This window comes from Nansenia antarctica, assembly GCF_963989245.1.
Source record: "Nansenia antarctica genome assembly, chromosome: 5".
In the NCBI taxonomy this organism is placed as follows: domain Eukaryota; kingdom Metazoa; phylum Chordata; class Actinopteri; order Argentiniformes; family Microstomatidae; genus Nansenia; species Nansenia antarctica.
Window position 1 is genome coordinate 53565273 of NC_137690.1, and position 17801 is coordinate 53583073.

Sequence of the window (17801 nt, forward strand, 5' to 3'; positions counted from 1 at the left end):
TATTCACCACTACTACAACAACAACAACGCTGTGCTGTGGCAGGAACGGCGGTGGCGAAACAAGATGGAAAGGCGCGAGATAGGAAGGAAGTAGCTACTGTTGCATCATGGGAATACGAGTTTGAGTTTTGAGGAGCGAGTCATCCCCGTTCCCTTGTACAACAACATAATACTTTTTAGTAATGTTGGGAATTTGTATTAAAATCACTAGAAGTGATAAATCATGTACTATGTGCTCATTTAAATAATATGTGAATGCGGTCAGTTGAGAACAATAGGAAGGTCACGCAAAGCCAAAAGAGAGGTTCTGTTTTTGAGCGACAAGAAGACAAGCTCCTGACTAAAAGAACGTTTTATGATTCAAACTGCCTATAAATTACTTATTTTTACCTATGTGCTAACAACCATTGTATACCTGCTGTTATGATATTCTATTTTTCTGTACTGATTTTATACTTTCATAACTAATGATTAATGATAAGTCTATTGCTTCTATACTATACTTTAACTTGTAAATCGAATCCTAACTCATATTACTGTGCAACTTCAAATGTTTTCACAAGCTACTGATAAGAACTCAACTCACAGCTCTGCTCACAAAGTATGATATCACCATGGGAACGAGACGCTAGCAGGACACTCAGGCTGATAACATACATACACTCTCGCACCCACATACCAGAAGAATTGAAGGCCAACGCTAACGAGAAGACCTTCTGCAGCTGCAACGGATTTGTGCTGACACTTGGAAAACTACCAGATAGAGGGGGGGGCATCACCCAGCCCAAAATGTTTGATGAATGGTATAAAGACTATGTACCAGGGCTAAACGGGAGTCTGGTCTGGTGGAGCTCTTGCAGTTAACTTGTTGACGGCTAGCTGAGACGGGCCTGCAGAGGTGAAACTAGATGAGACCACTTTTCCATGGAAATGAACTAATTATTGCTTGCTGATGTGCTTGAATAAATATTATCTTAATGAACAGTTCAGTAGTGGTGCCTAATATTTGATTGGATCATATCATCTTAAGAAGTGATATCAAGGACGTCTCGTTGAGATTAAACGAACTCGCTTGTAAAGTGACGACTCAATTAAATCGATACTGGAGAAGTTGATCACCTTACAAAATTGGTGACCCCGACGTGATCTTCAACGGGATGCAAGGAGGAGTGGGCGAGGCTGGGTTCGGACTAAGCACTTCCACGGTACCAACACAAAAGAGGTGAGCAGAGCCATTTAATGAAATCTGCTTAGGTAGACAATAGTATTCTAGCTGGAAGTGCTGGGTCCTGGAATCGTCAAACCCATTCTGATCTGTGTCTTTGAAGATCCGTCAAAAGTAAGGATAATCATTAATTAAATTGACATTCTATACATTATTGAACACCACTGTCTGATATTTAAGCACATCTTGTATTAACGTGTAATAAGACCCGCCGAGGTCTAAAGAAGGGACAGTAGCTAAGTCCTGGAAATAAAGAGGGGTAACAGTCCCCAGGATAGACCCGCCGAGGTCTAAGGTAAGGAAAGACACGACAGTCCTGGATATTAAGAGGTAACCAGCCCCCAGTTTAGACCCGACGAGGTCTAATGAAAGGACGGTGTCCCGAAGGTTGAAATACCTTGCAAACCAAGTGAGAAGTGAGGTCATTGCGAGTAGGGTAGCGTCTACGGCAGGACTGCAGTCCGGTAGAGGTCCTAGTATTAGCGTGCCTCCTCTCACAGCGGGCGCTAAAACAATTGTGACGTTAGGATTATAAGGTTCTATCATCGTTTTAGTCAAAATTGAGTTTTTTGCATAATCTGATCCATTGAGTGGTTTATTAATGTGTGGTGGTATTTTTAAAATGTTGACATTTTGAGTGGGTAATTCATAAAATACAACGGTTCCATCTCACAAAACATAATGGAATGTAAAAACCATGACGCTCAGTGTCTCTGAACTACCCTAAACGGAGATAGAACCTTATAATTCTAAACTCGTGCAAAGGTGTTACGTAATATTGTATGTAAATAATAATTGGAATTGTTATTATTATTGTAATTATTACTATTAAAAGGGATAGTTGAGTAAAGCGCCCAGGAGCAACTGGTCTAGGCTGAGTGCTCCCTGGCTTGGTATCACTCAAATATCACTTGCAAACTTTATAAAATAATGTTATGCCTCGATTGAGGAGAAAAAGAAAAAGAAAAAAAGTGTTGTGGAGCGAGTGTGTCACACCATTTGAGCGCGGACAAGAGAAGGAGAAGTGGCTCCGCTAGAAGGAGTGTCTCTATTGACGCACGGTGATCGCCGTATGTAATAGTAGTATTTTGGGGGCAATAATAAGATTGGTGGACCCCTTATGGTTTGGAGATGGTTAAGAATTTCATCTCAGACTGTGATGTGTGCAACAAGCACAACCCGAAAACAGTACTTAAATGCCCAATGGGCACATATCCAGTGCCTCCCTGCCCATTTCGAGAGATATGTATTGACTTCACGGACATGGGATTAGACAATAGAGTACAAGGCAAAAGATACTTGTTGGTGGTGATTGATAGATTTTCAAGGTGGCCTGAAGCATATCCGTGTAAACGGGAGGATGCTGCGTCTGTAATAAAGTGCCTCTTACAGGATTTCATACCACGGTTTGGCTTCCCTACAATGATACACTCTGATAATGGGTCACATTTTAAAAATGTCCATATGGCTGCAATTGAGACAGCAATGGGGATTAAGCATCGATTTGGTTCAGTCTATCACCCCCAATCACAGGGGCTGGTTGAAAGGGCTAACCAATCTATTAAAAGAAAGCTTGCTAAAACCTGTGCCTCGACAGGACTATCGTGGGTGGGGGCATTGCCCATGGTGTTGATGGCAATGAGAAATAAGACCAATGCAGTGACTCATTTGACACCCCATGAGATCATAACTGGTAGACCGATGTTGGTGCCGACAGGCATGATACAGAGACAGGGGGAGGTGGCTTCGACCTCCTCTCCATGAAAATGAATATGTCAAAACTTTAACTAATCTCAATCGAGTTTTCTCTTCACAGGAACTGAATGCTGCGGAGAAAGCAGACAACGGCAAAACAGACTCCTATTTTAGACCCAGGCGACGTGGTGGACAAGACCGTGGGAGGTATATTGACCACCTCACACGCTGTCAGAGTCGAAGGTAAACCGGGTACAGGGTGGTCTCTCTTGTCACACTGTACCAAAGCAGACCCACCACATGTATAACATTTTCAAATTCCTGGCGACTCTGTCAGCATGCACTAAGCCTCAAATAATGTGGAAAGTAACACAACAAGTGGACTATTAATCCATGATATTAGCGATCACCTGCCTGTCTTTTCATTTTATGAATGTAATTATAGAAGAGGGAGTTAAAGGAAATGACATACAAGACAGTAGAACTGAGGAATCCATATCTGTTTTTAGAAATGAGTTATTAAAATGGAATTAGAAGAGTATTAGGGAGGGGATTGGGCACCCCGAACCTTAGTACTCAACAGGCGGCGGTGGAATTGCAAAGTTCCGAGGGCACGTTAAAGACTCTATATAGTGCTGGGGAGAGGACTGAAGGCCCCCGTGTCTGATGAAGTATGAATGAACATACTACCGTGGTACCGTCTAGTCGGCGCAGCTGTCGCATCTAGGTGTGTGGGCAGTGCGTGGTACGTGGGCGACAGCCCACACCTAGCGGGATGTGAAGGGAAGTCACACCCGTGAACAGGCAAGGCTGGTGTAAACGGTCAAAGTTTCTAGACCCATAGCGAAGTGGGCTAGGGATCAGACCGTCGGTTCCCAACTGGGCGGCCAATCACCGCTACAGGGTTGGTGTTTAGACACTGACTGGGGATCGCTATCGACTGGGTCACCGGCCGGTTGGGTCGCAAAAGCCTTAAGCCATAGGGAAATGGTGGCTGCGCTCAGCTCAATGTACAGTCAGGCCACTGTAAGCTGAAACCGAATGCGTTAGTAAGCGAGCAGTGCTTTCCGTGATCAGAGCTCTGAAAAGGAGACGTCTGGGAAGCGGAAGGGGTGGAGGTTGACTGACTCTGACCCAAGAAGGGGTTGGAGGGCAGTAAACCTCCATCGGAAAGGGTTCCAGCCTGAGACTGCACCCTGGAAGAGGGGAGGTCTGAAGGAACAAAGTGATATGAAGAATCAGATGTGGACAAAGCGTATGGGTTATTCCTAGAAACATTTAAAGTTCTATATGACAAAAACTGCCCACTAAAACAATGTAGCAATAAGAATAAATATTCTGAAAATCTGTGGATGTCCAGGGGCATTCAAAATGCATACAAGAAAAAGTATACTCTATAAAGTGTATGTATAAAGCATGAAACAAAGGAGGCAGGGGTTACATATAATAAATACAAAAAACAAACTAATTAGTATTATGAGAATATGTAAGAAGGATTATTATTCCAAATTATTAGATGAGAATAAAAAATAATGTTAAAGGAACAAAGTAGAACATTTTACAGACAATGACAGGAAAATTAGCCTTATAAATGAGGTGGTGGATGGATTTAATAAAAAATAGAGATTTTCTGAGGAGGACTGTGGAGAGAGAATCACTGACTCAATATCTTTGGGAACTATAGGAAAAATAATAATAAATAATAATAACTATTTTACTGATATACTGATATGGTAAACAAATGTATGAACAAAACTTCAACAGATAAACACCTCTTCACCAATTACAGACCGGTATCCTTATTATAACAGTTAGGGTTAGGGTTAGGGTTAGAGAAACTATATGATGAAAGACTGAGAAACTTGAGAAACTATATGATGAAAGACTGGCCAATTTCATTGAAAAACATCAACTACTAATGGATAGTCAGTATGGTTTTAGAACAGCTAGATCTACTGCCATGGCATTAATGGAGCTAGTAGAAGCAAATAACAACTTGTACAGAGAGAAAGAAATATGCATTGGGCATATTCATTGACCTTAAAAAAGCATTCGACACAATAGATCATGAGATTCTACTTTAAAAAAAAAAAAAAAAAAAAAAGGACAGGTATGGTGTCAGAGGGGTCGCACTTGAATGGCTTAAAAGCTATATTAGTAATAGACAGCAATTTGTTCAAATAGGCCAGAACAAATCAAGGTGCTTAAATATGACCTGTGGTGCCCACAGGGGTCGAATTGGTTGTCTTGGCAGATGACAGAAATATGTTATGTTATGGGGAAGATCTGCAGCAGCTTTTAAAGGTGGCAAAGAAGGAATTGTACAAATTAAAATGCTGGGTTGAGACAAACAAGCTATCATTAAATCTGAATAAAACCAAATTCATGCTATTTGGAAATTGCAATATAAATACATCTGGAAATTGAAAATGTCTAAATCAATAGAATATATGAAATCAAGTTTTTGGGTGTCTTAAATAGACTACAAACTCTGCTGGAAACAAAGTGAAAATATCTGTGCTCAAAGATTGCGAGAGCTTGGGAGTTCTGGGTAAAATTAAATACATCTTAAATCAGAAATCACTATACACTCTATATTGCACACTCATTGTACCCTATCTGTCATATTGTGTTGAAGTTTGGGGAAATACATATAAAACCAACCTAGAAAAGATATGCACATTGCAAAAAGAGCTATAAGGATTGTACTTCATAGAGATCATACCAATTATATACAAATAACAGAAAGTCAAACTGAGTGTAAATGTAGTGTAAATTCAGAGCTGCACGATTCATGTTTAAAGTAACACAAAATAAGGTCCCTGGCAACTTACAAAAAATGTTTTGTTCATGAGCAGAGATGGGAGTTGTAGTCTAGGAGGGAAATTGTGGAGAACAGCCTGTTGTCCGTGCAGCGCTCAGGGGCAGGTGCATCTCAGTTTGTGGGGTGTCCATTTTGAATGGCCTTGATGTAACAATGAAAACAAGTAATACTATTGAGTGGTTTGGAGGGATATAGGTTGGAGGAGTTTGAGAATGACGTGAACTGGTATTTTTGTGGATATTTGGTTCCTGGTTAGCTATAGTGGATAGCCATATTATTATAGATATTGATAGATAATCTATTGCGTAATGGTATGATATTGTGGGGAAGGGGCAGGACCATGGGTTTTGTTTCTTTCTGTCTTTTATCGAACAGGGCAATTGCCGACTGTTGCTTCCATGTCAAGGAAGATATATTTTATTTCAATTTATAGCTTATTTTATTTGTATTTCTATTTACTTTTTGGGGTTTGTTTTTGTTGTTTTTTGTTGTTGAAGATTTGTGTGTTTTTGTGGTTGAAATGTTCGAGATAAATGGAGAAGCAAATCAAATCAAATTAAAATGTTTGGTACAACTGGGTTATAGCCACAATTATTTATACAATTTATTAATTAATTATTAAATTAAGCCTGATAATTGTTCAAATTCTCCAGTAGAGATGGGACGAGGGGGAGAACATGCTGCCCCGGTATAAATAGAACTAAAGGCCCCATGATATATGAGGGACATCACCCTTTACACTTAGAAAAAGCCTACGACTGCCTTAACAGGACGGGAAAGGGGGGCGACGTGGGACGCCTTAATACTACGCACTTCTGCAATATGTTCATGAGTGCATGGTCAGGACAGGGAAACATTTGTGAACGAGACTTTACTTGCGCATGTTGGCGGGGGGGGGTTCAAGGATACCAAACAAGGGCTGTGTTTATGCCTCTGTTTTTATACTTGTTAATCATCTTATTTTTGTGATTTTTTTAGTCCTTTTGGTGTGCTGCACATTTTCATTTCCTTTTCGGCGGTGTTCCATGGGTAGGCTCCTTTAACTGTTATACATTTTTGTTTTGCATTTGTTTTAATCTTTGTTTTCATAAATATACATATTCCTCTGAGTTCGTAATTAGTCTGTCTAACTTGGAACAGTCTCTGGATAAAGTCTGGAAGCATCTTATATATATTTTTTACTTTGTAGAATTACTTGTGCCATTTTGAAGTCCACCAATTCGTTTATGAATAATTTGTTAGTTGGGTCTTGATAGGCAGCTCTGTTTATTTACGGTAATAGCATTCTACTTACTATTTTACTCCCAATTTCATTGGTAAAAATGTTATCTATTAAAGGAGCACTGTTAATTGTTATTCTAGTCGGTTTTAAGATTGTAGGAACTAGATATATACTGTACATTGTGTCCATGAAGTCTGTAACATTTTTTGTGTTTATTTGGGTTCAACAAATCTATATTTAAGTCCCCACATACAAAGACCGTCTTTCTGTCATTTAGTTCATCATAAATATCAACCATCCTATATTTGAATGTGTCAAGACAGGATCCTGGCGTTCTATATACACAGCGTATTATTATGGTCTTAGAGTTCTCAATATTTTATTTCTACAGTGACACAATCCATAATGTTTTCTATTGTTATTGACTTATTATTATTTGTTTACTATTTTACAGTCAAAGTCATTATTTACATACAAGGCAACTCCTACTCCTTTCTTGTTTGTTCTGTTGGAGGTAAATAGTTAATAGTCCTCAAGTTCCAAATCGGCTTCTTTTTCTTTACTGAGCCATGTCTTCGATACAGCAATGATGCTGAACTTGGTGAACTGTCTCAAATAGTCCTTAGTTTTCTTAAAGTTTCTATAAAGACTTCTACTGTTGAAGTGTATTGTTGATAAAATACCATCCAATATTATATTACTTTTGAATTGTTCCTCTGTGTAATAGTCACAGTTGCAGACGGTTATTATTGTTGTAGAAGTGGTCGATGTTGTTCTCAATGTCATACATTGTGTGCTCTGTAAAGTCAAAAGTTTTCAAAGTTCAACTCTTCATAGTTTTTAGGTGCAGCTGGATTATAATCCACACAGTCCAGTGATCCCATTTCTCGAAACTCATCATCATTTATATCGTTTAGTGGAAATGAATAATCCTTGTCCATTCCCATTTTGTCAGTCATTGTCTGTTCAAGTATTTCCACTCAGATTTGAGTCAATTGTCTGTTCAGGTATTTCACAGTCATTATTTGTTCTCTCACCATAATCCCTTTGGAGGTTTCAGGAGATCGATTGGGCCTAATCATCACTTTACAGTTTCTTGTCCAAATGCCTTGCAACTTGTTTTGCTTGCTTAGAATGCGGGGGCTCACCCCATAGATATCTGCCTTTAGATTAGAGGCACCGCTGAAGGTACACTCGAAAGCCGACACAGACGAAGAAAAAGGAAATTATGCTGCAGATGCAGCCGCTAAATCAGGAGGGGGTGGCTGTGATGCAGGAGGTAAAGCCGCCATCTAATGATCGCAAGGTTGGCAGATCGGCGGTTCGAGCTCCGGCAGGCCACATGTCAGAGTGTCCTTGGGCAAGACACTGAACCCCGAATTGCTCCCAGGGCCGGCGCCTTGTATGGCAGCTTGCCACCATTGGTGTGTGAATGTGTGTGTTGGTGAATGAGAAGCCATTGAAGCGCTTTGGATAACGGCGGTATGTAAGCGCAGTCCATTGATATGTCCCCAGAGAACATCAGCTGGTCTCAATCCAGCTAGACAAACCTAAATGCTCTGTACAGACTATAGATGACATACAGGGGGCCGCCTCCCCCCAAGAAAGGTCAGTGTGGGTAACAAGGGGGGTGACGCAAAGCATGACGGAAGAATAGTGGCCCGTGCAGGTCTAATGAATGTTATTGATGCTGAGGCACATGGTAATGAGAAATTTGGAAGATGGTGATGAGGATGTTGGTGATGAGGATGTTTACAAGAGGTGTATGCAAACGCTTGAGTTAGCACTGTTATTGGTGACTGTTTTGTTAAATGAAAAAAAAAATCTGGCTATGTCTATGCTCTCTGCCCTCCTCATCTCTGCCACAGTGCTGATCCTGTTTGGCTGCTGCATTGTCCCTTGCATTAGAGGCCTGGCACAGCGACTGATTACTACGGCCCTAACCAAGGTTGATGCTGGAACACAGATGCACTTACAAATGCTTATTGCTGAGCAGCAGCAGTCACTGTTGGAGGGTGAGGAGATGGATCATGATACAGGAGTTGAAGATATGTTGTAATTATGGAGTTTTGTGAAGGAATGGTGTAAATAAAGGCATTTGCGGTCTACGACCCATCTCACCTTTCTGGCTACAAATTCTCTGTAATGGTCATAATTTTGTTTTAATGACCAAAGGGGGGATTTGTTGGGAATTTGTATTAAAATCACTAGAAGTGATAAATCATGTACTATGTGCTCATTTAAATAATATGTGAATGCGGTCAGTTGAGAACAATAGGAAGGTCACGCAAAGCCAAAAGAGAGGTTCTGTTTTTGAGCGACAAGAAGACAAGCTCCTGACTAAAAGAACGTTTTATGATTCAAACTGCCTATAAATTACTTATTTTTACCTATGTGCTAACAACCATTGTATACCTGCTGTTATGATATTCTATTTTTCTGTACTGATTTTATACTTTCATAACTAATGATTAATGATAAGTCTATTGCTTCTATACTATACTTTAACTTGTAAATCGAATCCTAACTCATATTACTGTGCAACTTCAAATGTTTTCACAAGCTACTGATAAGAACTCAACTCACAGCTCTGCTCACAAAGTATGATATCACCATGGGAACGAGACGCTAGCAGGACACTCAGGCTGATAACATACATACACTCTCGCACCCACATACCAGAAGAATTGAAGGCCAACGCTAACGAGAAGACCTTCTGCAGCTGCAACGGATTTGTGCTGACACTTGGAAAACTACCAGATAGAGGGGGGGGCATCACCCAGCCCAAAATGTTTGATGAATGGTATAAAGACTATGTACCAGGGCTAAACGGGAGTCTGGTCTGGTGGAGCTCTTGCAGTTAACTTGTTGACGGCTAGCTGAGACGGGCCTGCAGAGGTGAAACTAGATGAGACCACTTTTCCATGGAAATGAACTAATTATTGCTTGCTGATGTGCTTGAATAAATATTATCTTAATGAACAGTTCAGTAGTGGTGCCTAATATTTGATTGGATCATATCATCTTAAGAAGTGATATCAAGGACGTCTCGTTGAGATTAAACGAACTCGCTTGTAAAGTGACGACTCAATTAAATCGATACTGGAGAAGTTGATCACCTTACAGTAAATGGTAAACATGTAGGACCAGTAAGAGAGCAGGAAAGATCATATTCCGGTCTATCAAGACCAAAACCTCGCGCTACCTGAACAGTTTCTTCCCCAAGCCAGTGGGCCTCACAAACAGTGAGTGGCCCTCTCAAAATTAATGGAGTCTGACACGCACACACACACACACACACACACACACACACACACACACACACACACACACACACACACACACACACACACACACACACACACACACACACACACACACACACACACACACACAAATCTATATTAGTTTTATATTACTCATTATTAACAGCCTACATCATTATTGTTCTACTGCCCCTTTTGTCATTTTTAATGTTGCTTATATTGTTGTTTTATAACATTGTTGTTTTATTATATTGTTGTTTTTATCTTTATATTCTAATGCACCAACCACACCAAGTACATTTCCTGTTTGACAATACAAAATAATTCTGATTCTGATAAATACAGTACCAGTTGACAAATTGACTGGAGGCAACATGTCTTTCATGATACTACATCTCACAAACTTGAGAATGCTCTAATAACAGATCAGGGGGTTATTCCATCAACGTTGCTAAAGGAAAATCCAGGCTTATTTTTTTCTTGCAAGATTTAGCAAAAAATCCAGACTTATTTCAATAAATCTCCCGAGACTTGTAAAAAAATAAGCCTGGATTTTCCTTTAGCAACGTTGATGGAATACCCCTGTCTTTCTACATTGAGTTTGCCTTTGTGTGGCTGCTCTAGAGAGTGTTAACATGGCTGTGTGGCTGCTCTAACCTGTTAACATGGCTGTGTGGCTGCTCTAACCTGTTAACATGGCTGTGTGGCTGCTCTAACCTGTTAACATGGGCTGTGTGGCTGCTCTCTAACCTGTTAACATGGCTGTGTGTCTGCTCTAACCTGTTAACATGACTGTGTGGCTGCTCTAACCTGTTAACATGGCTGTGTGGCTGCTCTAACCTGTTAACATGGGCTGTGTGGCTGCTCTAACCTGTTAACATGGCTGTGTGGCTGCTCTAACCTGTTAACATGGCTGTGTGGCTGCTCTAACCTGTTAACATGGGCTGTATGGCTGCTCTAACCTGTTAACATGGCTGTGTGGCTGCTCTAACCTGTTAACATGGCTGTGTGGCTGCTCTAACCTGTTAACATGGGCTGTATGGCTGCTCTAACCTGTTAACATGGCTGTGTGGCTGCTCTAACTTGTTAACATGGCTGTGTGGCTGCTCTAACCTGTTAACATGGCTGTGTGGCTGCTCTAACCTGTTAACATGGCTGTGTGGCTGCTCTAACCTGTTAACATGGGCTGTGTGGCTGCTCTAACCTGTTAACATGGCTGTGTGGCTGCTCTAACCTGTTAACATGGCTGTGTGGCTGCTCTAACCTGTTAACATGGCTGTGTGGCTGCTCTAACCTGTTAACAAACAGACTGAAGAACAGCTTCTACCACAGGGCCGTCCAGGCCCTGAACACAGCAAAGACCTAGGTTCTGGGCCCTGGACAGTCTGGACGGATTGATGGCAGCTGCTGGTCTGAAAAAATCAGGTGTAGTGCTGAGGCACAAATATGTACATTTCAAGCCTGCAAACTGCGACACTTTAAATAAATGTGCAATAACACTATTGTGCAATATGACAACCCTAGTCGTCTATCTGTACAGTATAGTATAGTGGATAGTGTACATAGCCTTTATTTATGTAAACCAGCTCCTTCCCTTGTGATTTTTTTAAAAGTTTTTTTTTTTCTTTCCTAACACCAGGGGAGCCACCCCTCCTAAATTTCGTTGTTTGGTACCTGTACTGTAGCAATGACAATAAAGACCATTCATTCATTCATTCATTAACATGGCTGTGTGGCTGCTCTAACCTGTTAACATGGCTGTGTGGCTGCTCTAACCTGTTAACATGGCTGTGTGGCTGCTCTAACCTGTTAACATGGCTGTGTGGCTGCTCTAACCTGTTAACATGACTGTGTGGCTGCTCTAACCTGTTAACATGGGCGCCGAAATGAAAAGCAAGAGGTTCCGTGACGCACATGCGGTGCTCACGCAGCATGTGTGTCCCAGGCATAATCGCAGCATCCCTGGTTCGCCTTCAACATATCCTGCATGTCATCCCTCATCTCCCTCACCCATCCTTCCTGTCAATCTCTACTGTCTCTACTCCATCCCATTAAAGCAGAAAACATGTTAAAAAAATAAAAATAACCTTGAAAGCACACAGGGTCGGAATAACATCAATTACACACTGTGTCCGTTACATGACATCTTAGTTTTATGTCATTTTTATTTAATTATTATGGAAGCACAATAACAGTATAACACAAATAGCAGATAACAGGATGCTCAGGACCAATCACATTATTGTTAAACTTTATATGATGAAAAAACCTCAAGCCTAGATTATAAGTGAAACGATAAATCATAAAACCCATTGATTTCACATGGAAAAAACTAAATATGATCATAAGTTAAACATATTTTCCTACATACATGTATGAGGCAAAATGGCAAACTATCTCTACATTCCAAAGATGAATATAAAAAATGTTTTTTAAAACGTTGCTGAGGAGAAATTGCCATTCCTGATGAAGAACATCAGTATAGAGGAGTTAATTTACAGTCAATAGTTTGTTGTTTCTCTAAAAGCACTTAAAAATAACCAACCTGGAACACGCCAATCATCCAACAGAGTGCCTTGCATAATGGTATTTCCCATATTTTAATGGTAACTCCAAACCCCTTAACTTGAACATGGACATAATTCTGTCCACAACCACAACACTTTCTCCCCAGACCAGAAATCTCAGTTTATAACATAATTCTTTAAATTACAGTACATAAACTGTCCATGATGACATCACTCCCTTTCCCCATATTATCTCTTTCCCTTCTCTGTTGGCTCTTCTCCCTCAGTGTGGGTCTTCTCGTGCGCCTTCAGGTTGCTCTCGCGACCAAAGCTCTTGCCGCAAGTGGGGCAGGTGTATCGGCCGGAGCCGTGAGCCCTGGTCATGTGGGCTTTGAGCTGCTCCGGCCGGGCGTAGCTCTCCTCGCACTCCGTGCACTGGTTAGCCTTACGAGGGGGTGGAGCCCGGCCATGCTTCTCCTTCTTGTGAGTGCGAAGAAGGGCAAGAGAGGGGAATATGAGGTCACAATCAGATTCGGGACATGGAATCTTGAGAGTCTCCTCCTGCGATTTAGGCGGCCGCCCCCTCCGTTTCCCTGCTTTTGCCTCCGATTCCTCCTCTCCCACCTCCTCTGTGGTTGTCTTCTCTCCATTTTCTGGCTCTTCGTCACAATGCGTTAAGACAGTATCAACCGGATTCTTGGGTGGGCGGCCACGCCGTTTGGGCAGGGGTTTTACATCGCAATGCTGGTCGCCTGCAAATTTCTCCTGGTGCTGCACAAGCTCCTGCTCAGTCTTGAACCGACGGGCGCACTTGGCGCATCGGTGGGTGTGTGTATCATCGTCGGCAGATTCCTCCAGGGTCTGTAGGCAGAGGATGGGAGAGTCACAGAGAAAACAGCGATCTTGAGTCATTACTATGCCGTGCTGCAGTAGTCTAATGACATTAGATGAAAAGGTTGAGTCATTACTGTGTCTGTTTATCAATATAATTAAATGGTCTGACTGACTTTGGGAGAACGGATTATTCCATTTAGTTTGTTGTAAACTGGGCCTGGTTAACCCCTGCGATGTGCAATGCCAACAGGAGGGGGAGATTAATATCTATGCAGCTGGCCAGACCGCGTAGTTTTTGCGAGGGGCATTCAGGAGGGTGGCCCTGAGCCAGTCACTGGACAGAATTCCTGATCTACAAATCACCTTGCATTTCAAACAAATAGCCATTAAGCGATGTTGGACTATAAAGACTACAATGTCCACACCCTGTGCATATCATTTAAGCTTAACCACCATACAATGCCCACAGAGGAGAAAATGTAGCCGAGAAGTAGTAAAAGGTATGTATGTTCTGGCAGGTACCCACTCGGTTAGACGTGGGCAAGTAAACTGGTTTGATGCCCAATGCTTGGTAAATGAGATAGGCCGGATGTAAGCCCACGATTGGAGGGTTGCTGGCTTTACTACTCAAGTTGCCACCCAATGCCTGACATGCTCTTGAGCAAGGCATCATGTATATGTGTAGGGTACTGTGTAAGCTCTATTCAAAATGTACTCAAGTATAAGTAAAAGTATAGCCCACAGAAACTTTAAAGTAAAAATCCCTCAACAAACTACAAATGTACTTTGTGCCTACACACCTCTGGCTGGGGGTGTCGGGTGAGACGATGGGTGCGTAGTTGGGCGGGGCCCCGGAAAACCATGCCGCACTCCTTACAGACGCTGGAGCGCTCCGTGCACAGCTGGCGCCGGTGGACTGTCAGCTGATAATAGATAAACAACAAACAGACAGTTAAATTAATACAAATCTAAAATCTAAAGTCCCCGACCACAAATTAGTAAAACAATATTGTGCAGGCTCTGATTAGCACGAAAAAAGTGCAAAAGAAGTGAGCAAATGGGGGGTTTTGAATAGGCCAACTAGTGTTTGGATGATGTACAAAAAACATTGATTCAAAATCATGCTGTAGAGTATTCTGAGTTGTTGGTTATTTCTTAGCTCAGTTCACCACTATTTGCTAAAGCAAACCGGGGCCCTGTTAATAACTAAGGTATGACAGAGGCCAGACTACTAGGCTAAGTATCTATAGAAACATACAGCAGATGATGTGCACGTGTGTAAGATTGACGGTTTCAAACATCCTGCTTGCGTACATCGTTATGATAGTGATCTAGTTTCATAAGAGATACACTACAGAACACCTGCATTAACCTCCTTTCATACTGTACATATCATTTCATAACTATACACATCATATTGATTCATTTCATACATGTATATTCACTTTATATTCATTTATTTATACTCTCTGTAATACCCTATACTGTAATACCCTATGCTGTAATACCCTTATGCTGTAATACCCTATGCTGTAATACCCTATGCTGTAATACCATGTACTGTCTACATTCCCATGCCTTTTGCACTTATCTAGTTAGATAGTGCTATATTTAGTTGTCTTAATACTTGTACTACATTTCGTTGTCTCAGTACTTGCACTCTGTACAATGACAAAAAAAAGTTGAATCTAATCTCACCTCAGAGAAGGTCCGGAAGCTTCCTTGGCAGTAGGGGCAGCGGAAGGGCTTGTCCTCCTGGCTATGTATGGCCTGGTGCCTCGTCAGCTCATCAGAGGATGCGAAATCCCGGTCACACACATAACAGGTGAACAACGTGTCAGTCTGCAAATGAACAAAGTGTGTGAGGTTGGTTGGTTGTGGACATTCATAGTTATAGCTCATGGCCCTAATGCAGCACGTGTTCTAAGTCGCCCTGCATAACAGTGTCACTTCACTGACTCAAATGCAACGCATAAGTGTGTCACTTTATTGACTCAAATGCAGTCTACACACAGAAACATGTTCTTGCAATAGTACTTTTTCTTTGCTGTTTCATACCTGCTGGAGCTGCTGCTTGTACTCCTCACGGTGGCTCTTCCTCATGTGCCTCTCCTTGGCCTTGGAGTTACAGAACGTGATGAAGCACTGGAAACACTGCAGGCTGTCATGCTGATCTACAGGGAGAGGAGAGGAGGGTCAAAGGTCAACAATATTACGTTTGGACATAAATACTACGACAGCTGATTGGGTTCACAGAAAGTAAGTAAGTGTGTGTGTTCTGTAGCACTGAGTGTGTGTGTGTGTGTGTGTGTGTGTGTGTGTGTGTGTGTGTGTGTGTGTGTGTGTGTGTGTGTGTGTGTGTGTGTGTGTGTGTGTGTGTGTGTGTGTGTGTGTGTGTGTACTATAACTATAACAGGGAGTGAATTTGAAGTTAATCACTTGTGTAAGTAAAAATACAATACCAACATGAAATATCGCTCATATCATTAACCACAGTGAGATGTGTGAAATGTACAAGATAAAATGTATGTTTACAGGGTTGTTGCAGAGGCAGGGGGGCAGTCATCACAGGCTCCGGTGGCTCTGGTTTGATGGTCTCTATGGCGCTGGTCATCATTTCTTCCCCAACGACAACCTGCTCTATGTTCAACAGTCCCAGTTCCATGTTGACACGTGAATCCTTCCAGCGATACAAACACACCGACCGGGCTGTAAAACCAAAAATATAGGCATCTGATGTAATTACTGTACATACAATGCATTTTGAACAAACGGAATGGCCAAAACAAAAAGGCCTAGCGAGTCTACATCGTTGCAAACATAAAACATTTCCACCGTGATCATTTATGTAAAATGCCGTAACATTGAGTCTAGTTACCAACTAAGATTGATCTGCCTGTCTGAGAAGGCAATTCAAACCTTTGGGTATTTGTAAAGCAGAGGAAAAACGCGGCTGATTAGTTATTTTGCAAGTGAAGTAAACGACATGACTGATGCCCAGCTGCTGTGGCGCGGGCTTTGCTATCGCGGAACCTTGACTGGACAGCTAAGCTAGTTAGCAAACATGATTTAACGTTTCGACGAACTAATCCGTACAGAAATACATTGAAAACAACTCAGAATAAAACGCAAACATTACATGGCTAGCTAGCTATATTCAATAGATATCAACTTTATTCAGCTAATGCAGACAAAACAAGGTTGACAAAGAGGAGGGGGCATGCCATGATGATGGAGTCTGAAATGTGGAGCAGAGGAATTTTCTGCATCAGGGATCTAAAAAAAACAACCTCTAATCGCTGTTGTATTTGGTGTCTACGTAAGGATTGTTGGACTAATTTGGTGATAGTATGAATGAAAACGGAACGCCATGCAATGTAAAGATATGTAAACAAATTCCTGATGTAGCCGTTACCTTTGAAAGCGTCCGACGAATTGAAGTAGTTGTGAACGCTAGACCCTTGTCACGTGACGCTGACCGTATCCGTGGTAATTCCATAGTCCTTTATCGCCTCCTAGCGGTTGTGGTCTGACCAGCAAACCGTTTTGAATTTCCGCATTGGTTAAAAGACGGTTAATGTTAGGGTTTCACTTCCACCCCCATCACACGTTTGTAGGTGGTTATAGCCCCAAGTTACGTTCTCACGCCGCCTTTGGAGGTATGGAGCATTTTACGTTAGCCGATCTGGTTTGTATAAAACTGGACCGAGCGATGGGAGAAAGCGCTCTCAATTTCATTGGATGTTACATTCCTAGAACCCTCCCCCACATGCCCATAGAATGGTTGCTTGCTATTATGTGGAAGAAAACTTGGAAAACTCAGAAAAACTGAAGTATGTTTTTTTTTCTTCCCGCCAGGTATTTCATTGGTTTGAAGTGTGGCGAGGAGTCACCCATTCATAAATCATAGGCATACTTAAACACTTAGGCAAAGTTAAACACTTTCACAATTAATTGTCTGATAACTCTGTACCACACAAGTGCTTTCAAAAGAAATATATATTTTTCAAAACCATACTCAGCCGGACATCAACAGTTATTATTCCCCATTGACACTCAGTCTCCATGGTAATTAAAACCTCAGAGGATGCGAGAGATACGTGGAAAGGTAGGCGACATAGCCGACTGTAGAACGATATTTGATACAGGTTTAGCAATTAGACCGATCACAAGGAATCAGCTTGCTTTACCTGGATGTTGATTAAATCACAGGATGACATATCATATT

At 41.6% G+C, this 17801-nt stretch overlaps 1 protein-coding gene across 1 annotated transcript; it reads right to left on the minus strand.

Annotated features, from left to right (window-relative positions):
- Positions 1–12417: 12417 nt before the first annotated feature.
- Positions 12418–16993, minus strand: LOC308158575 (uncharacterized protein). Its single transcript, XM_080532219.1, has 6 exons — positions 16989–16993; positions 16109–16282; positions 15632–15747; positions 15272–15415; positions 14374–14496; positions 12418–13600 (listed from the first exon to the last, which is right to left on the minus strand). Exons 2-6 carry the CDS (start codon positions 16236–16238, stop codon positions 12989–12991), a joined length of 1125 nt encoding a protein of 374 aa, XP_080388345.1. The 5' UTR covers positions 16239–16282; positions 16989–16993; the 3' UTR covers positions 12418–12988.
- Between the last annotated feature and the right edge of the window lie 808 nt (positions 16994–17801).

What these genes read in the sequence shown, in the direction of transcription:
- LOC308158575 (XM_080532219.1), bottom strand. Translation starts at nt 16,238, where the DNA reads ATGGAACTGGGACTGTTGAACATAGAGCAGGTTGTCGTTGGGGAAGAA. An exon ending in GCTTCCGGACCTTCTCTGAG is followed by an intron (nt 14,497 to 15,271) that starts GTGAGATTAGAT and finishes ATCTATTATCAG; the next exon opens with CTGACAGTCCACCGGCGCCA. An exon ending in CCCGACACCCCCAGCCAGAG is followed by an intron (nt 13,601 to 14,373) that starts GTGTGTAGGCAC and finishes CTCTGCCTACAG; the next exon opens with ACCCTGGAGGAATCTGCCGA.